Source organism: Trachinotus anak, unplaced genomic scaffold (genome assembly GCF_046630095.1).
Source record: "Trachinotus anak isolate AG129_WGS33_773 ecotype Australia unplaced genomic scaffold, CSIRO_AGI_Tana_v1 ptg000012l, whole genome shotgun sequence".
In the NCBI taxonomy this organism is placed as follows: domain Eukaryota; kingdom Metazoa; phylum Chordata; class Actinopteri; order Carangiformes; family Carangidae; genus Trachinotus; species Trachinotus anak.
Window position 1 is genome coordinate 81,546 of NW_027273863.1, and position 27,809 is coordinate 109,354.

Sequence of the window (27,809 nt, forward strand, 5' to 3'; positions counted from 1 at the left end):
CAGCAGGCGGTGCCATTACACTGTGCTGCATATGAGGATGTAACAAAATACAAACATGGGAGACTGAATGCAGAACAAGAAGAACCTGTCTCAAAACCTTCATGGCTGTGTGAACTAAAACAAATAATATCATATTGCTAACTACTCCAGGAGCAGCTGTTACTTAATTAATGCATATACAGTGAAGAATTATGTTAATATGGTTCATTCTTTTTAAGACAAACTGGGATTTATATGCTTGCTGTTGTTTTTCTCTGCAATGTTTTGCAACGTTTTTGATGTGACACTTTTTTTTTTCTTTTAAACACAGAGACACTACACACATCTGTGTCCACAGCAGATCACTGACTCCAGTATTCGATGCAAATACATCAACAACTGTAAGTGATTTCATGACCTCGGCTGTGATCACACTGTATGGAAACAGGTGAAGTATTCTAGTGGTTTAAAGCAGCATGTTTGTATTATATTCAAATTTAATATCTCCAGAACAAAACAGATTGCATTAGTGATTAATTTAAATTACTTCAAAGGTCTGTCTGGTTATATTGTGTGTTTTTCCTGCTGTTAAATTCCATGCAAATTCCAAAGTCCACAAACAAAACCTGATATATCTCATTCCTAAGTGTAATAAACTGGTGTCCAAAAGCCTGCAAAACACACAATGAGCCACACTGCTGTGCTGAATTACACATTCCTCCATTACCATGAACACACACTAGTTGAGTGGTTTAGACTCAGTCCCATACACACAGTCATGCTGCCAGAAATACTCCTATGTGGATTAATCTGCAGCTGAAAGCAGCCTCTAAAAATACACAATTTCCTCCTTCTAGTAATGCTCGCTAAAAACTACAGTATCCAACGGTTTCAGGATGTTGCTGAGCCTTGCTTAAAAAATGAAATGAAAAGTGTATATTTGTATAATTATGTCCTCAAGATAAATTAATCGATTTGGGATTAAGTCAGTAAATTGCAAAGTACTGAAAGACTTTTTGATTTTGGTCTTTTCACTGAATTTGTTGACAACAGAAATACACAGTATCATCAGTGGTTATCCTTAGAAGTTCCCCCTTTTTCCACTTCTAGGGTTACACTGGCAACATACAATCAAACCCACTGTGAAACTGTTCAGACCTCAGTATATTTCAAACAGTGTTTGTCAGATTGTCCAACATAGTCTCTGACCCCGCTTCCAATAGCAGAATCCATGGGACGATTTGTGTAACTTGTCCTGCTGTGTGCACTTGTGAAAGTAGGCAGGGTTTGACCTTTGAAGACCTCTTTTTCCGTTCATCATGCAACACTGTTAAAGCATGGAACTAAGTGTAACACCACGCCATCTTTGAGCTGAAAGACTTTCGAAAAACGGACATTGTAAGGATTAAAAAAAAAAAAAAAAAGAAAAACACTTGTGCAAAAAACTGTGTGATGCAGGCAGGTGGAGGCTTTGACAACCAGCTTCTGAGTGTTGTCATTTAGTACAGGTACAAACAACTTTGCACTTGACATACTAAGAGGACCTGGTTTGTTTTAAGCAAACTGAGGCCTTTAGGATTCAGCACTTCAGAGCTAACAATAAACCAGCCACGTTTGGATGATTTTAGTGTCTTAAGGTCTTTCCGCTGAAGGTCACTTTGACCATCTGAACTGAAATCTTTACACATCGAAGATAAAAAATAGCGGCAGTGGCCTCCTGGAAAATACAGCAGTCCTATTCAGTGGCAGGGAGTTTTGAGTAGCAGTGACTTCCACATCCAAGCGAAAGCTTAAATGCAAAAGGAAACTACTTTACAGATTTCTATTCTATTTAATGCTACACATGAGGCCCAGAGACATAGCAGCTGGAGTTGAGATGTATGCTTCTAAGCCTAAAGCCAAGTGGAGACAGAATGAGAGAGCAGTCAGTATATAATGTTGTGTCTCCAGGAAATCGACCTTACACAATAAACAGAGGGTTTTCTGGTCTGCTAGCTCTTTCTTAGCTCACTCAGGGCGGCTGTCGTTAGCCACAATTTGAGGGATGGCATTTTAAGACAAGGGAAGGTGATGGAGGCTCTCACAGTTGGAAAGACTGAAAAAGCCCTCCTTCAGTGACCTGATGCTTTTGAACTTCTTAAACCTCAGCAACGTAAAATAATCTTCCCCAACAGCCAACTCAATCAAGTTTAGTTCCATTTCATTCAAACGTCCCAGACCGGGAGGCCTGGAGGATGAAAACCCAGAGAGGTCACAGGAGAAGGACCATCTTCTCCAAACTGGAAGCTTAATGGTGCTTGGTTGACTTCTGCTCTCAGTGCACTTCATGTTGACCGTGGTCAATCGAAGACAACCACAGTCGATCACCTCAGAGTGGGGTTGGGGGTGAACTAGAGTTCGAAAGTTTGTTCCTCTGTCAGTCTCACCCCCCCCCCACGTTCCCGTTCTCATCTTCGCATGACTTAACAGCGTCTCTTTTTGGAGGCACGAGAGTTGGTGAAAAGAGGCATACCATTGCAACGTGATGAGAAGTGAGTGTATGAGCGGGTGGGTGGGGGCTGGTGTTACCATATGTGGGATTCACAATGAGTCATTTTAATGACACCCACCCCTCCACCTAGCCGGCGGTAGTTCATTCCTCCGTACAACCTGGAAAAGAGGCGACAGTCAAATGGCTGAACAGAAGAGGAAGAGAAGCAAGAGTGTGACAATGAAACCTGATTGCTCCCTTATTGAGGCTGCCATGATGGACAGTTTAGTGGGTCTGTACTTGATAAACAAGAAATGTTTAACCTTTCACCTCTTCTTGAGTGTAACATCACTCAGTCCAAGTTAAGAGTTGTTCTGTCGTCCTGTGACTTTCATCATCACACTTAACGTCTAAATTCATATATGTGGTCTTCGCTTTTATTGCTAAAACAGGTCAATGAGTAATTGATTTATGATTTTAATGATGATGATGAGGATGCAGTAATGTTTTTTGCAGCTGTATTAGCTAATATTTGTCCACCCGTACTGAACAATAATGATAGTCTTAGCAAAATTCACCAACAAAATGTATGTAAAAATCTCTCTCCACAGACAGTGTAGCTGTTACTTTGGATAATATAGACATAATCTGTGACTGGACTACAACCCCGCCCTGAGGGAGTTAGACGTAAAGAGCTGCCTCTAATAAAAGTTTGTTATGATCTGGAGTTGGAAGCAAATAAAAACAGAACTATTGTGGGGCACCCTAGTAGAGTACATGCCATATGAGCTTAGTCTTTGCCCTGGTGGCCCAGTTTCGAGTCCAGCCTGTGGCCCTTTGCCACATGTCATTCTGTTTCTCTCTCTCTCTTTCTCCAATTTTGAATAATCTGTAAGAAGTAGTTTCTATCAGAGATATGCTGGGGTTATGTCTGGAAAGAGATGCTGCTGCTGAATACTTCAATTAATGTAGCACCGAACTGAGATTCTGTTAACTTTAACGGAGGCAGAAATCTCAGAGACAGACATCCCTCAGTGTTTGTGATGTCTTAACCAATGGAAGCCAGTCTGACAAGTTGTGTTGCCTGACTTAAGCTCACAATCATGGTAACTTTACGTACTAAATATGAACAGTAAAAACAATCCTGTACGGGTCAGATAGAGCCTTTTCAAAGCTAATTTCATCTGACAGAACATAGCTCACAATGCTGGCACTCACAGATGAATAATTTTCTTATTTATTGTGGTGCAAATAACAAATGCAATCTTGTGACGATTTCGATCAACCGGTGAGGTTTAGACACCAATTAGCAAAGAAAATACATGATCTTCAACAATATTCTAATAATAATCTGTTCCATGTTGTAGCAGGTGTATGCATGAACTAAATGTGTTAGTGTAGAAGGCAGAATAATATAATATGTAATATATGATATAATAATATGTATAACTAGAATAATGTTTATATCTAAATATTTGCTTTACTGTTTTGTTGTATTGTTTCACTGCTGTACAGTGTAACGATATTTTGTAGACTTTCTCAAGTGCCACATACCTCCATGTGTTGGCATCAGGGTCGTAGACTTCTATAGTTTTGAGATACGTCGTCCCATCAAAGCCTCCTACTGCCATCAGCTGACCATTCACCACAGCCAGGCCCACCTGCAGGTACCACCACACAAATTAGAATTTTTGAGAATAAATTGAGTACCTTAAAACCCACAATGGCAACTGAACTGACACATGTAATTAAACCTTTTAACCCCACGAAACACACTCACCCCGCTCCGTCTGGATGTCATGGCCACGACAGGAGACCACTGGTTGGTCCGGGGGTTGTATCGCTCTGCACTGCTCAGCTCTGTGGTGTCGTCTCTCCCTCCAACAGAGTAAATCATGTCCTGGTAGACTGCACAGCCAAGGTGCTTCCTCCTGGTCCCCATTGGAGACACAGTGTGCCAGCGGTTCTCTTGAGGGTTGTAGCGTTCCACTAAAGAAAACAGAAACATGGGAAGACACAAATCAAAACAATAGAACAAGAGTATTCAATTCAAATTCAAGTTGTCCAGTTACACAGAATTTCCTCAAACAAGTTTAATAGTTATCAATAATTTAGAGGGTTACAAGTCCAGGTCTGGATGGGATGGCAGCTGGGTCCAGACCCAGCCCGTGGTCCTCCTATTAGTTACCTTGGCAATGGACATGCAACATTAAGAAAATTAAGAGAAATAACCGCTAACAGTGAACATGGCGGTTAGACTTCTGAGTAACGCCGGAGGAGAGGAAAACGTGCCGGTGCGCTTGCGCGTCTCCGCCGGCGCGGACTCCGCACACCGCTCCCAGGTATCTTTCTCTCCAACGTGCGTTCACTGCCCAACAAGCTGGATGAACTTCAGCTGCTGGTGCAGAAGAACAGAGACTTTTCTTCATCTGCCGTCCTGTGCTTCACGGAGACGTGGCTGTGTGGATCGATTCCGAACTCTGCGCTGGAGCTGGCCGGCTTCCAACTCTTCAGAGCGGATCGCGACACAGAGCTGTCCGGCAAAACGAAAGGTGGAGGAATCTGCTTTTATGCTAACAGTGGCTGGTGCAAAGACGTGACAGTGATCCTGCAGCACTGTTCTCCTGACCTGGAGACTTTCATCATAAACTGCAGGCCCTTCTACTCCCCCCGTGAGTTCACCTCATTCATCCTGGTCGGTGTTTCCATCCCACCACAGGCAAACGTGCAGGAGGCACAGCGGGCGCTCGTCGATCAGATACTGTGTGTGGAGCGGACCAACCCGGACTCCGTAGTTATTGTCCTTGGTGACTTTAACAAAGGTGACCTCAGTCATGAACTGCCCAAATACAGACAGTTTGTTAATTGCCCGACCAGAGAGGGGAACACTCTGGACCACTGTTACCCCACAATCAGTGGTGCTTATCATACCGTCCCCCGGGCTGCACTGGGCCACTCTGACCATGTGATGGTCCACCTGATTCCCACATACAGGCAGAAACTAAAACTGTGTAAACCTGTCGTGAAGACATCGAAGCAGTGGAGCAGTGAAGCCATAGAGGATCTGCGGGCATGTTTGGACTGCACTGACTGGGAGGTGTTCAGGACTGCTTCCAACAGTCTGGATGAGTTCACAGAGGCTGTGACGTCATACATCAGCTTCTGTGAGGACTGCTGTATCCCATCATGCACCAGGGTGAGTTATAACAATGACAAACCCTGGTTTGGTCACAGCTCAGCTCAGTCAGCTCAGGAGGCAAAAGGAGGAAGCTTTCAGGAGTGGGGACAGGGACAAGTTTAAAGAGTCCAAGTACAGGTTTAGCAAGGCGGTGAGAGAAGCTAAACGACTGTACTCTGAGAAACTTCAGCTCCAGTTCTCAGCCAATGACTCTGCTTCTGTCTGGAAAGGGCTCAGAAAGATCACAAACTACAAACCTAAACCCCCCCACTCCATTAATGACTTCCGTCTGGCCAACGATCTGAATGAGTTCTACTGCCGCTTTGAAAGACAATGGGACAAGCCTGACACTAACCTCCACATCAGAGCCACATCAGAACCCCCCTCCTCCTCCCCTACCAAAGGAACATCTCTCTCTATCCTGGAGAGAGATGTCAACAGGCTTTTTAAGAAGCAGAACCCCCGCAAAGCAGCTGGTCCTGACTCTGTCTCTCCATCATCCCTGAAGCACTGTGCTGATCAGCTGTCTCCAGTGTTCACGGACATCTTCAACACCTCACTGGAGACCTGCCACGTGCCAGCCTGCTTCAAATCCTCCACCATCATCCCTGTCCCCAAAAAACCAAGGCCCACAGGTCTAAATGACTACAGACCCATTGCCCTGACCTCTGTGGTCATGAAATCATTTGAGCGCCTTGTCCTGTCTCACCTCAAATCCATCACTGACCCACTCCTGGACCCCCTGCAGTTCGCCTACAGAGCCAACAGGTCTGTAGACGACGCCGTCAACATGGCTCTCCACTTCATCCTCCAGCACCTGGACTCCTCAGGGACCTATGCCAGGATCCTGTTTGTGGACTTCAGCTCTGCCTTCAACACCATCATCCCGGCTCTGCTGCAGGACAAGCTCTCCCAGCTGAGCGTGCCTGACTCCACCTGCAGGTGGATCACCGACTTCCTGTCTGACAGGAGGCAGCACGTGAAGCTAGGAAAGCATGTGTCTGACTCCCAGACCATCAGCACTGGATCCCCACAAGGCTGCGTTCTTTCTCCTCTGCTCTTCTCCCTGTACACCAACACCTGCACCTCCAGCCATCAGTCTGTCAAGCTCCTGAAGTTTGCAGACGACACCACTCTCATGGGACTCATCTCTGATGGCGATGAGTCTGCCTACAGGTGGGAGACTGACCGTCTGGTGACCTGGTGCAGGCAGAACAACCTAGAGCTAAACGCTCTGAAGACAGTGGAAATGATAGTGGACTTCAGGAAGAGCCCAGCCCCACCCACCCCCATCTCCCTGTGTGACTCCCCCATGGCTACCGTGGAGCATTTTCGCTTCTTGGGAACCACCATCACACAGGATCTCAAATGGGAGCTAAACATCAGCTCCCTCATCAAAAAAGCTCAGCAGAGGATGTATTTCCTGAGGCAATTGAAGAAGTTCAACCTGCCAAGGACTATGATGGTGAACTTCTACACCTCCATCATTGAGTCCATCCTCACCTCCTCCATCACCATCTGGTACGCTGCTGCCACGGAGAGGGACAATAACAGACTGCAGCGTATCATCCACTCTGCTGAGAAGGTGATTGGCTGCAATCTTCCGTCCCTCCAGGACCTGTACGCCTCAAGGACTCTGAGGCGTGCAGGGAAGATTGTAGCTGACTCCTCCCACCCTGGACACAAACTCTTTGTGACACTCCCCTCTGGCAGGAGGCTGCGGTCCTTCAGGACCAAAACCTCTCGCCACAAAAATAGCTTCTTCCCATCTGCTATTAGCCTTATCAACAAGGCTAGAGAGCCCCACTGTTGCTGATCAATTGCACCAATCACCAGAAAAAATTCCTTGTATGTGAAAACATACTTGGCAATAAAACTGATTCTGATTCTGATTCTGATTCTGAAAAGAGTTGATGGTGTACACAATGTAAACATAATTTGTTATTGTTTTTGGTTTTTTTTTTTTACATGAAAACTCGACCTAAAGATGCAGAAAACTTAAGGATGTGAAAACTGGAAACTGCCCAGTTGATTTAGGCTGAATTGAGCTCTATGTGGGACGTCCCTTTGGTTCATAATTAACACGTAGAAAACCTGCTGACGACCTTCTTCTCATTCCTCGCCATCATTAATGTTACAGCTCACAGTTTGTGATTGTATTTTTCTACTAAATGAGTTCCATACCTGTATTTAATGGTGATGTCCCATCAGACCCTCCCACAGCGTACAGGAATCCCCCCAACACAGCCACAGCTACACCCAGTCGCCTGGTGCTCATGGAGGCCACACGAGTCCATTTGTTCTCCTTGGGATCATATCTGAGGGAGAGGAAGAATGATTCCAAATACATGGAACCATTTCACATTTTAAGTGATAAATACAGAAGTTAATACATAATTATTAAATCTGTATGTGAAGTGGGAGCAAGTCAAGACTGGTGAGTTGCAGCTGTAACTAATAACAGAATGGTGAAGCAGCTGTCATGGACACATGGAGTGTCATGGAGTTTTGACTGATACCTCTCCACAATGTTGAGACAGGAAACCCCGTCCTGTCCTCCTACAGCATACAGATAACCTCCAAGGACAGCCACGCCCACACTGGTACGGCAAGTGCTTGTGGGAGCCACATCACTGCTCCACTGGTTGGTCTTAGGATCATATCTGAACAACAGAGATGGAACAGAGAAAAACATTTTACTTTTTATAAATGTGAGTTTAATGGAGATAATGAACAGAACAGTAAAGTCATTTCTGGCAAAAGCTTGAGTGATCACCTCTCCACGGAGTTGAGATATGATGAGCCATCATGACCTCCCACTGCATACAGCAAGTCATCCAGAACACTAACACCCACTCCACATCGCCGTTTACTCATCGATGCCACCATCCGCCACTCATTGGTCTGAGGATCGTAACGCTCCACACTAGAAATGGCATCTCCACTGCACCAGCCGCCAACTACAGCACGGGGAAACATGACACACTTTTTACAGTCCTCCACATTAGCTGAGGAGTCTACACAGTGAAACTTTTAGTGCCTGAAGATACTGACCTGCAAAAAGTACCTCACCACAGCGGATGGGTTTCCTCGGCCGTGTTCTGGGGCCCTGCATCAGCGGCCTCTCCTGTGGCAGCAGCAGGTAATTCTTAGCCTCATCAACCAGGTCTCTGCAAAATCAGAAATGTAAGTATATGATATCAATTACAAATCAAAGTTACATATCATCCCTGTATCAGCATATAAAATGTGTGTAAAATAGTGGCCTCTCAGATATTTTTCAAATAATCCTTTAAATTAGGAAGTTAAAATTTGAAGTTTAGGAAACCAGAAAATTCCTGGATATAGATCTGCACAAGGCAGCAGTCTTCCACCAAAAATATTTGAACTTTTCTGTACACAAACAGCATCCACCTGCACTCCTCGTCACTCTTGATGAGCGGATCTGAACCCACAGTGCCCACCAGAAACTTGGGACTGAGCAGCGGCAGACGGACATGCTGCAGGACCTGGAGGAAACAAGTGTCCTTTAGCTACAGCAGATTATTTTGAAAATAATGTTGAAACTACCCTGCTTGTACACTGATGAGCACACCGGCCGCAGTACCTGTGACGGTTGTGTTTGGATATTTTGTCCTGCAACAAACCTGTGGCAGCTGTGGTCTGCGCTCCTGGATGCTGTACTTCACCCAGGCCATCACAGCATTGAAAACCTGCTCCTCGCTCCGCACATTGAGCTCATCGCTGGAAATGATGTCAATCAGCTGGTTTGCAGGCAGCAGCATGAACTCCTCACTTTCCATCACCTACCACACATCAGAGTACGAGAGTTAGTCAGCAGCTCTGCCACAGAGACAGAAACACAAAGTTCAGACTCTCTACAGATCAGGTCAAATCAGTAAATCTAGTTTATCACAACACATGACACATGAAAACCAATGTCTACAAATCATGTGGCGTTAAGTGAAGAAAGTAGAACCTGTGTCAAGGTGAATGATCTTTCTCTTTGAATTTCCTGACTAAGATGTAAATTTCCAAATGAACATACATGTGAGGGACATACTGTACACAACTTTTCTAATTGCTGACATCTTGACAGCTAATAGCAGGAAAAAGACAGGTCTAATTGATAACATTAATAATGGTTGTATACAGTTTTGCCAGTTTACTGGTATTCTGCAGGATGGCTCACTAGAAGGACTGAGTGGAACATGTTCTACCTGTGCTTCTCTGCACATGTCAGCTGTCTGTAGCCAATGTTAATAATCAACAAAATGAATTTGTAAAAACAAACTTCACACTGTTCCACTCAATTACAGAAAATGTCATGATTTAAACTGTCCTCCAGATGTAGCTGTTGATGACATTAGCTGTAAATGGTACTGTCAGCTGTTTGCCTTGTGACACATCGCAGGACGGTCGATCAGTTGTCCATGTTCCAGCCAGACTGAAGGAAACTTTGAATTTATTTCAGGGACTGGTTTCACAAAGACAGGTTTTGACTATGGCTTTGATCGAACAAACAGACAGATGTCAGAATCAATCTGTGGCCTAAAGCTGTCTAGTTCTTCACTTTCTGAAGTAGAACTAATTTGCAGTGAATTCTGGGTAGACATTTTTCTAATGTTTTTTAGTTTTTCAGACTAAAAAACATAGCCAACTAGGCAAACATGTCAATCCACTCAGTCGTGTCAAACACAAAGCGATGTTTCAATGTGCTTCTCTCAATCACTTTTGAGTCCCTGAACTTTGGGCACTATGTGAAACGGCTGTATCTCCCACATGGTTCTGTCTGTACTGATGTAAACTTGCTCAATTTAAAGCTGAGATTTGGCACTTTAATGTAATGTTTGTTTCAGACTGAATGTGCTGGAGCACAGAGTCTGAGGACCAACAATGTTACTGGTTATTGGACACTAAGCATTTCCTGTTCTTAAAACACAAAACACAGAATATCATGACAGGTCATTTCCTGCATTTAGGAATAAATGTGGAGCAAACAAAATAACATTTTTTTCAATGAATCACTGAGGTCTGTTTTTTTTTCCTCTGATAGATAAAGTGCTGCATTTTCCATCAAAAGTCATCACTGCTTCTGTTTTCCTTGTGTACTGAGCACTTTTCAACCATCACAGTTCACAGCACAATAACTCTGTATCATATTGCTACTCTGGTAAGCTGCAAGTAATTTAGTTCTGTTTTCTACCATCTGTCTGCACACACATCAGAAGATTTCCTCTTCATAGAATATATTAATGGTTGATTTTATTGTTGTGCTAAGAAAAATCCTTAGAGCACACTGTTTGCTGTTAATAGGTCATCATGATTCATGAGGTCATGTGATTAATAACATTAATAATCGCTACATTTGTTTCAGGCCCACTTGCTGCTTCATTACAATGGCTCACTGAAGCCCTGATATTACATAATTAATGTTATTACTAACACCGGTGCTTTTCCTGCTAATGTCAATTCAAAAATGTCTAAAGGTCCATCAGGCCCTCTAGTTTAAGTTGGGCAGAGCTATGCTGGAAACCATGCAATGTCACCAAACCTTATCAAGTAAAAAAAGGTTTACACTGTCATATTCCTCATCCCCCTATTTATTGTGTGTATTGCATGCATTTACTTGTTATGATGTGTCAATCAACTGCAGTCTGTGCATTTCTACAGCGTCCTGAGAGGACGTCTACTCAGGCAGTATGAGTGAACACACCTGTGTGGATTGACTAAGCCTGTGCAGTCCTGTTAAGATACATTGACGATCATTTAATCTAAGATCTACGCACAATCTGTAATCTTTTTTTTTTTATTTTTTAAAAGACGTTCACGTTATTTTTATCATATTAATACCATCAAAATTAATCATTAAAAACTAAATTCCTTTTTGTGTTCTCACAATAAACAATATATCCTTATTAGGACATCAACACATCCTCAATATGAATAATAATGAATAGAGGTCAGTCAAAGATCAGCAAGAAATTCTCAAGTTCCATCAGATGAGAAATAATCACTCTGGTGTCTGTTTCTCTGTTAAAACAGTCACACAAGACACAGTTTCCCCTTTTTATTGACTCACAAGCCACAAAGTGACATTTCTCTGGCTGCTGAAATTTAAGTTCCTGGATGACAGTTAAGTGTTAAACAAGACTAGGTCAAACAATTGGCTAAATCATTTATGGTCATCGCTTTTCCATCCTGCCTAGTATCAACTGCTTTCAGACCTTCATCTGTTTGCTTCTCTCCTCCTCTTTGTGCTCTAACACAGTATTTTAACACAGCCGGATTCTCAATAAAGCTGTTCTCATTTGCATGTTTTTCTGTTTCCGCTGTCTGACAAATTGTGACTGAATCACGGCCCATTAAGACTCCATGTTAACCAGCTGCCACTTCCAAGCCATTTGCAGGCTTACTGGTGACTCTTTTGAAAAAGGATCTGAAAACTCAAAAAATAGGCCCAAAGTTGGCAATACTAGCCCCTGATGACATAATAGAAACTGCTCCAATTTATTCTGAAGGAGTAACAGCCAATGGGGAAATTCCAAAACTCGGCCAGCCAACAAATGGTGTCACTTCATCACACATTCAACTCTTTCATTCATGTTTACATGGCTAGTGCCGCTGCTGCAGTCCAGCCAAAATGAAACAGAGAAGAGTCACTTTTTCTCTTTAAAAGTCCACCTTCCATTCATTTTGAAAAGCAACAATATATGATGCTAGGAGCCTCTTCTAAATTCAACGCTTCCCTCCCCTGTGCTGTGTTAGCACAAGCCACAAAAGTCACATGCCTCCAAGTGATGTTTATAATCATGAGTCAATAGACTGTCTGGACTTTTTCCATGTTTACAAACCCCACTGTAACTACACTGTCAAACACAGCATCACACCAACAACCATATTAGTTACTGTGTGCACACATCCTGAGGCCTGGAAAAGGGCAGTGATGACAAAACATAGTATATAAACACTGACACATGCTTGGTTCAACGTGCTGTTCAAAAGTTGTTCACAAGCACAGGATCCATGTTATTGGTGAGTTTTTAAACTATGGTTTTAACAAAGACCAAAGGCATGAAAAGTAAAGCTCTGACTCTTAAGTGTAAAATAAAAACCTTTAGGGGACTGTGGACAGTTCATCTCATAGATCTATGTTCTTACCTCCTGAAAGTTGTGCTGTGTGAACTTGTCTGCAATGCGGAGCAGCTCCCGGCAGGAGTGCGTGTCAGCGAAGGCCCTGATGCCCAGACAGTTGGAAGGATCCAGCTGCCTCTTGAGGAACTCACAGCAGGCCTCCTGGATCTCAGCCAGCTGGAGGAGGCAGGCTGCAGGGAGCAGTGTCTGAACGTTCCCCTCCTCTACAGTCACCTGGGAGCAGGGTGGGCGGAGGGCAGAACATCACAGACGTTTCACATATAGAGTACATAAAGCCAAAACTAGGTAAGTAGCAAATAATGTTACAGATAAATAATCTCAAATCAACTAAAACGAATGGCTGTATCAGTGATGATTTAGGTGACTCATATTAAAGCATGCAATTGTGATTTTGTTTTATTTAACAGGGATAATCCGCCATGCGTGTATTGCACCAGACATAGATAATTTTCATCTGTGGTCTCTGGGCAGAGATCATCGAGAAGCTAAATTTCAAGTGTCTTCACAAAGGTTCTGGATATTTGTCAATGTGATATTTGAGTTTTTCCTTTTTAATACATTTGCTAACATTTCTAAAATTATATTTCCACTTTGTCATTATGAGGAATTGAGTGTAGGTTGATGCCACATAAAAAAGTGAGGAAATAAATGCATAGTGAAGATTTTTTGTATATACCACAAGTAATGTTAACATCTATAACCCAAGCCTGAAAACAATGTACTTGGGAAAAAAAAGGTTATTGTTCTTCAACCCTTTGCAGTGATAACCCAGGTCTCATCTTAAAGGTAACTCTTTAAATTTTACAACCAAAAAGTGTGACCCACAGTTACAGAGGAACAAAGATGGTAGGAAGGAAAGTTTTTTAGCTTTGCCTTTATTGGCATAAAAAAGCACAGAAAGAATCAGGAGACTCAGTCTTTACACGACCTTGACAAATTACATACGTTGTTTGAAAGATCAGAGTCTGGTTCAGATCAAAACGCACCTGAAGTACCACTAAGTGTTCCACCGGTGGGACGGTGTAGTTTAAAAGTAAAAAAAATAAAATAAAACAAGTCATTTCATCAGTAAAAGAAACTACAAAAATATTCGGAAGCCCTGTTTACCCCACATGTCGCCCAGGGCCATAAATGCAGACATGGTTAAATAACGTTAACATTTTCAACGTTCTTTTATTGACTTGCAACAGATTTGCAAAGCTCCCTCTCTTGTTAGTATTTATTCAAAAGCAAATAGCCTCTGAGCAACTGAAGCCAATCCATGTTGAAGCATTTCTGCAAAAGCTGTCATGTCCCTCTTTTAGCAGGTAGCAGGATTCATCTGCTGATGGTTATGCATTCCAACCAACACTACTGCAAACAACATACCACCAACCCCTGAGGCCAAATATTAATAGAGCACTGTTCTCTGGTGCTGATGTTACCTGTGAAGTGTAGGCAAAGTCAATGAGCAGCTCCATGGCTCTCTCATCGATGTCACGTATAACTACTTCAGTCTGCCTGCTTTCTGCCAGCTCTCCAGTGAACATGGCCCTGTAAAGACACATTATGTTGTTACAGCCCTCTGAAGTACTACACCTGCACTTTGATGTTAGTTCATTGGCCAAAGGATTAATTACCTTTACCAGATGTGAGTTACTACAGTGTGTCTCTAGGTACCTGAAGTAGGGGCTGCAGGCAGACAGGATCACTCGATGAGCGTAAATCTTCTTGGCACCCACCACCAGCACCACGTCACAGAGCTCCCGGTGTTTTCTCAACAGGTTGATCACTTCCAGGGTCTGTCGTGGGTGTTTGTCTGAGACGTAGGGCATGCGCGCAGGCTGGGGGACCCCTTCAGGGAGTTTGTTGGGGTCCCCCAGAGTACAGCGGCTGGTGATGTCCATTCCAGTGGCGTCTTGGCGTGCGCTGGTGGCCCTTGACATTAACCAGATGGGCAATGATTAAGTGGGGATATAGATATATATACCTAGTTTTCATTTGACATTGCATTAAACACAAATTGAAAACTTTTTTCTGTAGTCAGTTGAGTTGGTGCTGGCTAACATAATGGTACAGTGAGTGGAAACATTTGTGTTTACTCTAAGCACAACAGGAAAGAAAAGGATGTGAGGAAAGATCCTTCGTTCATTTAGTAAGAAAGGGTGAAAGAAGAAAGGCTTTGTTTCAGCTTAACAAAAAATATGTCTGCAAAACTGGATTCTACAACTGGAAAATGCAAATGATTTATTTGTTAGCCTAATCCAAACTGGGATTTTAGACATCCTTGACTTTCTTGTAAATACACAACATGCACTAAATATATGCAGCATATCATAAGAACAAGGTCGAGTAGCGGATATTGGGGGACAATGAAGCTACAGACTGGCAGAGGGCAGAAATGACTCTCCACTTCCAGGATGACATTTGCAAAAGACCATAAGGATTGGTCTGTTGCAGACTGGAGTAAGGTCACCTTCCCTGATGAGTCAAATTTTTGGCTTTGCCCAACACATGATCGTTTGATGGTTAGACAGAGAGCTAGAGAGGACTACTAGCCAGTGTCTCACACCCACTGTGAAATTTGGTGGAGAATCAGTGATGAGCCGGTGGTGCTTTCTTTAAGATTTGTCTTTGTGAAGGACGCGTGTATCCAGCCAGGTACAAGTTTATCCTGGAAGAAAGCTTGCTTCCTTCTGTTCTGACAATGTTCCCCAACTCTGAGGACTGGTTTTTCCAGAGGGACACTGCTCCACGCCCTCCAGCCAAGTCAATCAAGGTGTAGATGGAGGATTTTGAGTTGAAGTGGGAGCGAGCAGGGAAGTTTGCCCGCATCTTGACGTGAAACTTAAGGCTATACCCCTATTAACATATGGCCTTATACTCACATTTGGACATATCTTGTATGTTATAGACATTTGCAAGTAATTATGCTCTTAAATTACACCAAATATGGCAGGTCTAGTACACACCAACAACATGTGGGTCATTCTCAGTGTATGGGGAGACTGGCAGAGGTGAAGAGGTTGGAGTTCTGTTTTGGGGGAAGCAATACAGCCATCTTTTCTGCTACCTCTCTTTTAAGGACCAGTGTGCAGGATTTAGTGGCATCTACTGGTGAGGTTGCAAATTGCAACAAATTGAATCCCCCATCCCTGACTCCTCTCTTTCCAAGTATGTAGGAGAACCCACAGTCACCTTCAAGTAACATTAAAACGCAAAAGTCTCACTTCCTACATTGACATGAAGTGCTCATTCTAAGCTAATGAAAAACAATGGTTCTTAGTTCCAGGTGATTACACACAAATTAGAACATGATAATTAATATTTAAATTCATTTCTGCCAATAAATGCCCCTGAATCCTTAACATTGGTCCTTTAAGGCAGTAGAAAATGTTACACATTTATTTCACAGTGGGGAGCCTGCCAGGCTCCTACTAAGTTAAAGTGAAAAATACACTGTTTTAAATACACGAGTGAGAGGTAAATAATTGTGAGTAACTTCCAAAATGAGCTTCGAGTTTTCCAACAAATCACAATATCCATCTCCTTTCCCGAGTAAATTGTCCATTTCCCCTAAAATTACATCTGGTAATTCATTCAGTGCAGTTTTTATTTTTGAGTTGTGGACCTGGGTGGTTCCCATCAACGTGAGGGCACTAGTTCATTTTCCCACCATATGTGTGTCTCAGACTATAAAAAGAACTGTGTGGATTTCCTGCTCAACATCATCCGTTCACCTAACTCTCCCTCAAAACATTAACCTGTCAGAGGACAGACATTGTTAACAGGCTTAAATTAAAAGCCATAGTAAAGCAATAGAGCCGTGGTCAGATCCACCCAGTCCTCTAGGAGGTGTGAGGAATTCTTCATAGAGGCCCCAATGACTGGTCTTCAAGGGGATCAAGTGGAAGCTGCATAGCAGGGATTTGTCTGCCTTGTACAAAAGCTTATGTGGTGACGTAACCAGCACAATGGGTGTCACTGAGTCATGGGGGTTCACACAAGATCAGTAAATATGACTAACACTAGATTTTGATGAAGGAGGAGGGAAGGATCACACATTCCTCCATACTTTAAAACCACACCTACCTGCGCATTGGCTTTGCTTCCATGCACTAAAGAACAATGTTTGGTCCCACACACACACACCTTGAGGTTAACCTACAAAGACAACAAAACAAATCAGACTCTCTTTGTAGCCAGTTAAAAAATTGCCTATCAATGCAGCAGTGTTTGGCAGAGTGCCCTTTCACAAATTTCCATCAGGTCCATTAAGTTTTTAATGATATCCTATGATTCCCTTTGAAAAACATGCTCAGCCTGCGGACGAAACACTATAATATCTTCTTGCATTGTTCATTGTAGTTTGTACCGTACCCGTGTCCTGCTACTTACTGAATTTGATCTGTAGCCATTTCTCTCAAAGATATTAGAGCACTCTGTTTGCTTTACACTGAGTCACCAGTTTTTTTTTTAGACACACCTGTACAATCTACTGCAAACAAATACTGTCACCCTACAATAAACCCTGCCTTTGTAAGGTTTATAATGTATGTTTCTTTGACACTATGTCAAACAGGTGTTTAATCCACTCTGTGGTCATTTGGAGACTATAATTAGTTGCGGAAACATTTCAGCTGCTCTGTTTCCCATCATGTACGTAAATGGGGGTGGACATGGTGTAACTTATTTTCAATAAAATGCAGTCCCATACCACCACAATACTACTACTAACTGCAGCCTCAGAAATGACCACAGATTTGCACTTTTCTGGAAAAAAACCCCAAAAAAACCAAACAATAAAAAAGGAAGGTAATTATGCAATACATTTAACAGATGTTACTAATATACTCTTAAATGAGTGTATTTGCTAGATACACTCTGGTGTTTGAATTAATTTGAATAGAATCCCTCATACTGTGGAAAACCCATTAAACTACATCATCCCCATACAATGAATCTCTGCTCTTAATATTGTCATACAAATTGAAAACGTCAGGCAACTAATCATTTATTACTAAAATAATTGTCCATTTGACACTGAAAAACAGTTTGGTCTCCAGCTAACTGCTGAACTCTGACTGCTGATGCTCAAATCCGCAGTTCTCAGATAAGATTACACTCAGGTTAGTAAGCATATAACAGATCAGGGTTAATCAGTACTGGACCGGGAGGGAAGAACATGTACTGTTGCCCGGGATCAGCTAGACTTCGGCTTAGATGTACATTTAATATTAACATCAACTTTGTGTCAAAATATTCCCAGTGTCAGTCATATCAAACCATATAATGTTAATACGTGGTCGCTCATTGTGAGTTATTTGTTTCTAGCCAGCTACATTCTTTGCGTGACTAACAAGTGGCTTAGATAGGCAAACTGCTTTTGGTTAGCTATTTCAGCAGATAGCCAGATCCGGATACGCGGTCTGCTAATCAGTTAGCTAATCACAATATCCGACAGTGTGTTAAACATTAGGTTTCGTTGAGGTTTATCCATAGTTGTGGAAGAAATGTATTGGCTAAATAGAAGGAACACGTACTTCTGAGGCAAAATTATGTGTCCATACCTATAAAAATCAACAAGCTAGCTAACATTAGATCATTTGGATGTCTGGGAACGCTATGTGCTATCGCTAGCTCTGTGGTAAGGAATCCACAGCTGATTCCGACCTCAAAGCAAAGGCTTAACGTTAGAGTGAATCCATTCAACCACTAAACACGAACACTAACGATAAATTAAGACGTTAATTTGTTACCAAAATGCCCAGGCTATCTGTAGCCGCTTGGGAGTCTGTCTCACAGCATCAGGTCAGAAACCACGGGTTGGACATCATAAACTGTAATGCTAACATTAACTAAGTTAACGTCCGCGCTTCCGAAATTGCATGAGTGATTTTGTTAACAGTGACAACTATCTGACAAAAGGTAGACATGGTTAAGATGGTGTTTACCTTATATTCCCATCCTAACAACACACAGAAGTCGTCCAGGCTGCTAATGTTTACACTTTTATGCCGTCGGTTAAACACTGCTGCTCTTCTTCCTCGTTAATATGCGCATGCCAAATGCCAGACGCCACTTCCTGACAAAGTATTTTCAAAATAAAGGCATGAGATTACGTCATTGAATAATACATGTATATGCTTGTATGCAGACCACTGACAAATATACAAAAATGTCAAATTTACACAAATCTGCAGTTCATTACATAATAAGACATTGTGGCTGAACTGGACTGTGGACTGCCTGCTGATGTTTCATGTGTGCAGGAATGGACTACTCAGCCTGGACAGGAAAGCCCACCCAGCTTGGCCCTTTAAGTAAGAGCAAAAGCAATAGGCAAAATCATTTTTTAGTCTTTTATTTATTTGGCTTTATATTTCCACATTTTTTATTTACTTACCTATTCTTTTATTCATTCCACATTTATTTTTGTATTCTTTTACATGTTTAGTGTTGTTTAATGGCACTTCTATGACTCCACAGTGGAAGTATTGTTGACACGGTCACCAGCATTGAGGCAAAGTGGTCTGGATGAGTCCACGTGTCTGCATTGTGTCACAGGCTGAATCATGGTATGACAACTGTACGTTGTATATTATTTTTGCTTATTTTTAACAAAACCAGAGTCAGGATAGAAATTACATTTGGACTACTGAAGACCTGAGTCAAATGCCTGTGTGGGCTCAGACTGTTCACAGACTGGGTTTTCAAAATCATTGTGGTATGTGTTGTGTTCCACAATGCAGCCACAATGAGGACAGAGAAGGCCCCTCCTGTCAACCAGCAACCCCCTGATGTGGTTTGTTTTTTATTACATTGTCATTTGTATTCCATATTTCACTTTTTGCTGTAGAAACTGAATGAATAGGCCTTTGTCTTTTAATGTACAGCTTTTATTATTGAATTATCTTTTGTTCTCCCGTTCCTCTTAACAAAGGGATAATACATTTTAGTTTAATTGTTTCCCATGCCTGGAAATAAATTACCTTACTGAATTAACTTCCATTCGTACTCTAACTTCTCCCCCTCAAGTTTCACTTTTTTCAGCAAATGTTTTTTATAATCTATCTTGAGTGTCTTGTACTCAATGTTGAGCCTTTTGTACTCAATATCTAGTTCTAAGATTCCTCTAGTAAGAGGAACCCAAAACAAATAATACATAATGCAGAGGCTATGTTACAAATGTCACATTGAGCTCTCTGTTTAGATTAAGGTTAATTCATTACCACTTGTGATCCTCTTGGCCTGGAGGTGGAGCCCACAGGTTCAGGGGGAAGAACATTTCCTACTTCCTGCAAAATTAACACCATAGCAATGGAGGCAACTGATTCATTTTAGGACAGAGCACTTGAAGCAGTCATTGTTCCCATGTGCAAACCACCAACATTAGCAAGTTATTAAAGATAAACTAATTAGTGTTCACTCTCATTATCGGTGTTGAGATGGGCAAAGTGAAAACTGCATGAAGTTGGTAATAAAGGACAAGAGTGTACCCCCCAAAGCTCTGTGAGCATTCAGACATTGTCTCATCATCAAGGGCTTCTAGCTGAGAAAATAAGACATGTAAATTGTTTATGTAATCCACAATGTTACCTGGGTATGGTGAAAGTGGGTGGTGGGAGCAACACCAGTGTCTCCCTATCAACTGTACTGAAGACAGATATGTGATTCCCACAATGATTATTAAATTATATAATTATTTTTTATTTGCAACCTGGTAGTTTAACATTGACTCATATCCTGTACAAGTGTGGCCTGTTGGAAGCTGCCACTTCCACCAGGGTCTGATGATACACCCCCTTCCACCTCTTCTATTAAGGGGTAGCCCTCATTTTTGCAGTGTCTGCTCTTCAGCAGGAGTGTACTTCTGTGCAGGAGGGCACACTAATGTCTTCTTAATTTCATTATTTTTCCTGTTGGTTGCAACAATGAACTCACACTCATTCACATACATTCTCTACATTTTTCCAATAAATAGTAAAAAACAAAAAAACATCACATTAAGAGCATCAACATCATAAGATAACATCAATAAGTACTGTCTAAAATATTGCACAGTGTCCCAAGATTATTGCACAAAGTATGACCACAGTGATTGCACATAAGATGAACAGATAATGATGGCTCTCAGGATGAAGCTGTTTTTCAGCCTGGAGGTGCGGGCTTTAAGGGCTCTGTAGCGCCCTCCAGAGGGTAATAGTGTGAAGAGCTGATGAGAAAGGTGAGTTTCATCTTTCAGGATTTCATCTTTCCAAGAACTTAAAGCAGAAGACCCTCTCTAATTCCTCTCTTTGGATTGTTATTGGAGTGAGGTGACCCTTGTGTCCCCGGAAGTTGATGATTATTTCTTTTGCCTTTTTGATGTTCAGTGTAAGCTTGTTGTCTGTACACCATCCTGTCAGTTTGCAGACTTCATCCCTGTAGGCTGTCTCGTCACTGTTTGTAATCAGACCCACCACCGTCAGGTCATCTGCAGATTTGATTGTTGTGTCTGAGGGCTGTGTGGAGATGCAGTCTGATATGTAGAGGGACTAGAGCAAAGGACTCAGCACAACCCCTTGGGGTATGCCAGTGCTGAGGGACAGACTGGAGGAGAGGTGTGAACCAAGTCTAACTGTCTGTGGGCGGTTGGTCTAGGAGTCTAGAGACCAACATGCTGGGGACAATGGTATTAAATGCGGAGCTGTAATCGATGAAAAGCATTCACACGTGTCCCTTTCTGATCGAGGTGTCAGTGTTGTATGGAGGGCTGTGGCTATAGCATCTTCTGTAGACCTATTGGCTCTGTAAGCATACTGCTGCCAATCAAAATTAAGGGGGAGAGTGGATTTTATTTGTTTTAAAACCAGTCTCTCAAAACACTTAGTGATGGTGGGGGTGAGTACCACTGCTCTGTAGTCATTTAAAGAGCTGATGTTGCTTTGTTCAGGTACTGGGATGATTGTGGCAGATTTGAGACAGGTGCAAACAGCAGTTTCAGACAGAGACAGAATGAAAATGTCTGTGAAAACATTTGCAAGCTGGTGGGCCCAGTCTCTGATGACTCTCCCTGGAATCCCATCTGGCCCCCCAGCTTTCCTGGCAGTCACAGAGCTAAAGATTCACCTCACCTCCTGTGTCTCTGTGGTCAGTGTCAGCAGGAGGGGGAGGAGTCACAGCGCCATCATCAGGCCCAGCTGTTTCAAAGTGGGCAAAGAAATGATTGAGTTCCTCTGTCAAGGAGGCATTGTTGTTTGTGGGTGGTTCTTGTTTATTCATGTCAATGTTACATAATTTTACTTTCTTATACTACCAATATCATCCCACAGCAGAGGCTAATTGAAGCACTTAAAGCTTGTACTTGTTCACTTGACCCTGCTGCAGTTGCAGTTGAAAGAATGAGGCTAAAACTGTCATTTAGACCATAAGAATATATGTAAGCAACACATTAATTTATTAGAATACACAACTGTAACTATAGAGCTACTTGTGCCCTAACGATGGGGCAGTGACATTTTAAATCATTAACTTAGACATTTACATAGTTGGTGATTTTTTTTGCCAGCTGTCCTTTCTGCATTTGGAAGCTTCAACTGTGTTACTCTCAGCCTGAATTATGTGTTTATGTGTCTCTGAGCTCTGCAGGCAGTTCCTTCCTGCTTATGGTTTGCCATGGCCAATCAGCTGAATGTACCACAGGTGGATGCCAGTCAAGGTGTAGAAACAGCTCAGAGGTGATCAAGAGAAATGAGAGGCACCTGAGCTCAATTTCAAGTGTCAAAGCAAAGTGTCTGAATGCTTATGTCAATGTGATATTTTAGTTTTTCCTTAAATTCTTTTTCACTGTCATTATGGTGTAAAAAAATGAAGCAGTATTTATCATTTTGGGCTTAACTGTATGTTGTACAGATTAAACCCCTTGAAGCCAATTTGTCATTTGGGTTGTTGAGCTATATAAATAAAATTAAGTTAAGACAAGTCTTAAAATGAGACAGAAAGGAACAAGAGATTTTTTCCAAAAATGTACCATCTCCAGTGGCTTTAATACACAGTATAACCCAATCCTGAATCTTCTAGTAGTCTTCACACACAGAAACCATTTGATTCTGACAGAAATGACATTTTTTCAGTTACATCATCATCAAAAAAAAAAAAAAAAAAAAAAGTTGAAAGCTGAAAACCAAAGAAATTTTACATTGTTTTCCAACAAAGTGCCTTTTCTCATATTTTCCAAATAAATTAAAGAAATTCATATCACATACATATTAGTTTAAGTTTTAGACAAGTTTCATCCACATTATAACGTGACATTTTCAACTTCTTATCTGTGAATCCCTGTATGATTGAATTAAATTAATTCAGTGACTTAACAGTCACACATTCGTGTCTGCTCACATATTAGGCAGTGAAAATTAAATTGTTTGATTACTGTTCATTTTCTTTCTTTTATTAATTAGTAACAATTTGTTCTTCATCCTCCTCACTTTTCAGGAGTTGGGCTGTAGCTCAGGCCTCAGGCATGGCTGACTGGCAGTTGTGTCAGTGAATGGGATATGAGTGGCTGAAGCAAAAGTGGGTCTGGAGTTTGGACTGGGAAAGTAAAGAAAAAAAAAGAAAAAAGAAAGCTTATAAATAAACCACTAAGACCATTAATTAAAATTACTGTGTGTGTGTGTGTGTGTGTGTGTGTGTAACACACACACACACACACACACACACACACACACACACACACACACACACACACACACAAAAGCCTTGTATAAATGATACAGATTGTCAACAGTGAGTTAGCTGTGTATGGGTATTTGGAAGTGTAATTTTTTTGTAGTTTCTTACCATCCATATAAGTCAGCGTAGTGAGGAGAGGTGTGTCTGGGGCCATATAGGTTGTGTACTGCAGATCCTCCATTAAAGGTGGGGTCAACTGACCAGGAGCAAGTGATGTCATCATGGCTGAGGAAACAGGATTTGGGCTGATGTGTTTCTTTTGACGAGCTCTGCAGTTCTGAAACCAAACCTGCAGGAAGTAGAACAGACTGATGACTGGACATTACAGTGATATTTTCTCCTTTAAGATGCTGACGTGGCAACTGCTGGTTCAACAATACTTTGTTTCTCCCTTTCAGACACAGAAATACAAAGCAATATTTAATCATGAAACATTAAAATTCAATTTAGAAACAAATATGGAAGTAGAAATTGGTGATGTTCAAGTTCCTGTAAATAATGCAGCTATTAGTTCAAATGAATTCAATCAGTAGGACAGTAAAGATGTCAGTCTTCTAAGGGTCATGTAAGGCAGATCTGAAATTTAAATTTTCAGTGAACTGACAAAATAGGTGGCTTGTCCTTTAGACCCCAATTATAGCACTTTCCTTCAAATAATGCAGCTTCACAATACAAAGCTATCATTCTTTCTCTATTGTGAGAATTTATTCTGACTCAACTGCTAAAGTCAATCGGCATTTTGGACATAAGATATCACAAGAGCTTCTTCCAAGAGGTAGTAACCGTTGCTTCACCTGGATAACCCTGCGGCTGAGACCAGTCCTCTCCGCCAGTTTCTGGAGAGTCTGGGCATCTGGGTTGTTATCTTTAGCAAACTGAGTTTGCATTACCTGCAAATGTAGAAATGACAGAGGGGGAAATGTTTATTTGGTTGACATTTCACTCAAGTTTGATAATGTGAGTGTAACAGTTCAGAAGAAAAGATTTCGAATACAGTGTATTAACTGCCACTACCACTAGAGGACAGAAAAACACAAGCTGACCAATTGTCACTAGCTCATACATTTGGTATGAATAACACTGACCATTTACACATACAGCAGTCTGTAATCATCTGTAATCTGTTAACCCCACGCACGAAGGAATACCTGTAACTGGTCAACAGTGAAGCTGGTCCTGGCTCTCTTAGCAGGTCTGGGCATGGAACCGGAGTCATCTTTGTCTGCCACCTCGTCCTCTACTTTTGGTTGCTCTTAAGACAAGACAAAGGACATGTTACGAGGATTGTTTGACATTTTGAATTATGGGCCCTCACTTAAAGACCCTGTTTTAGATCAGTTTCTCCTGTGAGCATCTTTCAAGTTTGCACTATAGTGACAGCAAAGATTGGCTTATCTAGAAACCCATTTGTTTTTTTTTTTTTCCAAACTCTAGGCCTGAGTGGTGTTGTGCCTCTTTAACTTTGTAATAAAGAGTGGTAATGAAAAGATCTGACTGTTTAACTACAACTACAAAAAAATTATAATAAAATTATAATTTAATCTAGTGTGTGATGTTGCACGACTAATTTACTCACTTTGTTTCCTACCATTCAACCTGACCCTTGTTATCCAACCCATTTGTATTCTCACCATTTTCTTTAGCACGTTTGATATTCTCCATCACAATTTCATAGTGTGGCCGGCAGAAGACCCTGTTCTCAAGTAGTCCACATTCCTCCCCAGTCGACAGCTGGCGCTTACAAGAGGTGCAGGAGAAACAAGCCAGGTGGAAGGTGCTGCCTCGTGCCCGACGCACCCAGTCACTAGAGTGGATGTTACGGCCACAGCGAGCACAGCGGGTCCCATACCTCCTTAAGAAAAGTGAGAAACAGGAAGAGAGGTGGGATGTGAGGAGGAATAGTCTATTTCATACATTTAAAACTTAGTCAAGCATTAGATTAAATGATGCTTGAATCCTAGCATTCAGTGATCTTGCATATCAGAAAACTGACATGCAGCTTGACACAGTCCTCAGATTTCCCTATTAGCAGAACATGTGTCATATAAATATTTGAAACAAGCACATCTCTGCTATACCAATTTTTACATTGTATTTTTTTTATCTCTTAGACACATCACACCACATGAAATACATATTTTCAGTTGGACCATGTGGCACCATGTCACCATTATTCTCCTTAATTGATATAAAAACAAGAAACTTTAAAAAACTTCTAACCAAAAAAAAAAAAAAAAAGAAAAAAAAAAAAAAAAAAGGTCACTGGAGAAGAAATGATGGTCTGATTTACCTGAAGTAGTCGAGTTTGCAGAAAACCTGTTTATCTTTGATGTAGCAGCTCACGTGGCGCCCTAGTGAGGTACTACACACACTGCATGAGAGGCAGCGCACGTGCCAGCACAAATTGTTCACCTGGGGGGGGGAAACAAAAAATGCCCCAGTATACTTGAATGTAGAGGAGGTTACTCATTGTTGACAATGGAATTTTTTTTATTTATTTACCACAATGTTCTTATGAGTGACTTATACTACTATTAATCGAAAAGGTATTTGGTTTGCAATCAGAGATAGAAACACAACCATCTTGGGGGGAAAAACAAAACTAAATCTGTGCAGTCCATAAATGTAATTATGAAAAGTCCAGTAGTCCAACAATAATCAAAAATTACTTGAATGAAGTTTTTGAAAACATCAAATTCATTTAAAGTAAACAACCTAACAGGCTGAATAATACCCCAATGGAAGCCAGGGATTACAGGATTATATCCCTTCTTTCATTGAAGTAGAAAAAAACCTTTAAGTAAGGTGTAATAATTACATTTCCCCCAGTTAGGAACCTAGTTGAAATGTTTCTATATTTAAATAAAACGAATATAAATAAGGCGGTTGACACTGGCTCTTTTGGGACTTTGTTTTCTCATAATTAGCTACAACTACATAGGAGTACTTTTGCAGTGTTGCCAGGAACATCATATATGAGCCTGACCTTGAGGAGGTAACGGTCCAGGATCTCCAGGCCGCAGGAGGTGCACAGGGTTTTCCCCTGCAGGGAGGGCACAGTGCGGACGGAGGACGACGAGGAGGAGGAGAGGGAGGACGGGGAATACGAGTCCTCCTCGAAAATATCATCAGGCCCAGAGGAACCCTGTCAGAGGGAAAAACGCCAAAATGTTTAAATAAATAAATACATTGTAAGACTACAAAATACTTTGCAGACGTTTATGCTTATGTTCATGTCATAAAATGCGGAGCCTGTCACGAAACCATGTCATAGAGTATAATTTTGGGGTCAGGTAGCCGGTCAATGAAAAGCATAACACCAAGAGAATGAAGTGTCTTGGAAATAAAATAGCTTTCAAGCTAATTAGCTGGATTTCTGTCTGGGCAGACGCTGTCCGAGAGTACAACGCTTTCTTTTACATTTATTTGGCGGCACTTTGAAGTGCGCCAACAGTCACGCAGGCTACAATTGACACACGAAGCTCTCCACGCTTCACCCCACGACCATAAGCGGAGAGACGAGTCTGCCTGATGGAAAACACCTACTGTGTCGACGGAAACATCCCCCTGTTGCAGCTCAGCGACCACGGCCTCCGCAGGTCGCCCGACTCCCTCCGACATGGTGTCACTGACAAGTCAGGAGTCACGCGACAGACACGATTATGACCTTGTCCCTTTCGTTTCCATGGCAACCACGTAGATGAGTCCACTCCCTAAATACAGGCCTCCCACTGGAAAACAAACACTGGCGACAACTTTTTGGTGGCATTTTGTGCCTCTGTTTCATTCGGTATAAACCCGACCGTGGCCTACAGCCGTCCAGATAGTCACGTTGGTATGGACGCGTGTGTGTTTATGGAAGGAAGCAACATTTGCGCCATGTGTTCATTTAACGGTGACTTCCGGGGCCGGCGTCCGGCACCTGCCCACAGCTGGAGCAGATCGGGACTAATTGCGTTCACAGCCGCGCATCACTGCAGGTCAGGGGTCACTGCAGTGGCGCCCAGGTGTGTTCCTGCAGGTGTGTTCCGCTACACCGAGAGAAACTGTGGGCACCAATCTCACTGCTTTTTTTTAGCTTTTCGAAACTGTGGACACATGTAAGTCTGGGAGTCTATTTTTGTGTAGTAATTTAAAAAAAAAAACAACAGCAAAAAAAAAAACAAATAACCCGCAAGTACGTATTTAAATAAGGTCACATTTTTAAGAATTGGTTCACCTTCGACACCTTTCATGTAATATATTGCCAGAGAGAGACTAGCCTTTAGATTTTAATGTCGGGAAATGTTCTAAGACAGGATCCTGCGTGGCTATTGGATATTTTTGTTAAAA

The 27,809-nt window shown here is 41.9% G+C and overlaps 2 protein-coding genes across 5 annotated transcripts; both read right to left on the minus strand.

Moving 5' to 3' along the window:
• Window positions 1-1,125: 1,125 nt before the first annotated feature.
• klhl20 (kelch-like family member 20) lies at window positions 1,126-19,709 on the minus strand. Of its 2 annotated transcripts, XM_071490988.1 has the most exons (14): window positions 18,716-19,698; window positions 16,854-16,925; window positions 14,442-14,699; window positions 14,207-14,315; window positions 12,789-12,995; window positions 9,275-9,433; window positions 9,042-9,136; window positions 8,682-8,797; window positions 8,404-8,587; window positions 8,147-8,290; window positions 7,812-7,945; window positions 4,230-4,438; window positions 4,004-4,110; window positions 1,126-2,628 (listed from the first exon to the last, which is right to left on the minus strand). In XM_071490988.1, the coding sequence occupies exons 2-14, from the start codon at window positions 16,874-16,876 to the stop codon at window positions 2,544-2,546; spliced, it is 1,830 nt and encodes a 609-aa protein (XP_071347089.1). In that variant the 5' UTR covers window positions 16,877-16,925; window positions 18,716-19,698; the 3' UTR covers window positions 1,126-2,543. The 2 variants fall into 2 exon arrangements, with proteins under 2 accessions (XP_071347089.1, XP_071347090.1); XM_071490989.1 differs by lacking the exon at window positions 16,854-16,925 and having other exon boundaries at window positions 18,716-19,709.
• A 2,901-nt stretch (window positions 19,710-22,610) lies between these two features.
• LOC139628864 (LIM/homeobox protein Lhx8-like) lies at window positions 22,611-27,494 on the minus strand. Of its 3 annotated transcripts, none has more exons than XM_071490991.1 (8): window positions 27,024-27,163; window positions 26,464-26,622; window positions 25,768-25,889; window positions 25,109-25,326; window positions 24,626-24,729; window positions 24,272-24,367; window positions 23,586-23,766; window positions 22,627-23,336 (listed from the first exon to the last, which is right to left on the minus strand). In XM_071490991.1, the coding sequence occupies exons 1-8, from the start codon at window positions 27,096-27,098 to the stop codon at window positions 23,260-23,262; spliced, it is 1,032 nt and encodes a 343-aa protein (XP_071347092.1). In that variant the 5' UTR covers window positions 27,099-27,163; the 3' UTR covers window positions 22,627-23,259. The 3 variants fall into 3 exon arrangements, with proteins under 3 accessions (XP_071347093.1, XP_071347092.1, XP_071347091.1); XM_071490990.1 differs by having other exon boundaries at window positions 22,644-23,336; window positions 25,109-25,329; XM_071490992.1 differs by lacking the exon at window positions 25,768-25,889 and having other exon boundaries at window positions 22,611-23,336; window positions 25,109-25,329; window positions 27,145-27,494.
• Window positions 27,495-27,809: the final 315 nt, after the last annotated feature.

Excerpts from the sequence above, each read along its gene's own strand:
- klhl20 (XM_071490988.1), bottom strand. The coding sequence starts at position 16,876 with ATGGAAGCAAAGCCAATGCGCAG. Across the intron at positions 9,434-12,788 it reads CACAGCACAACTTTCAGGAG|GTGATGGAAAGTGAGGAGTT; the intron begins GTAAGAACATAG and ends GATGTGTGGTAG. Across the intron at positions 7,946-8,146 it reads TGTCTCAACATTGTGGAGAG|ATATGATCCCAAGGAGAACA; the intron begins GTATCAGTCAAA and ends CCTCTCCCTCAG.
- LOC139628864 (XM_071490990.1), bottom strand. The coding sequence starts at position 27,098 with ATGTCGGAGGGAGTCGGGCGACCTGCGGAGGCCGTGGTCGCTGAGCTG. Across the intron at positions 26,623-27,023 it reads GGGATGTTTCCGTCGACACA|GGTTCCTCTGGGCCTGATGA; the intron begins GTAGGTGTTTTC and ends TCCCTCTGACAG. Across the intron at positions 24,730-25,108 it reads CAAACGTGCTAAAGAAAATG|AGCAACCAAAAGTAGAGGAC; the intron begins GTGAGAATACAA and ends TCTTGTCTTAAG.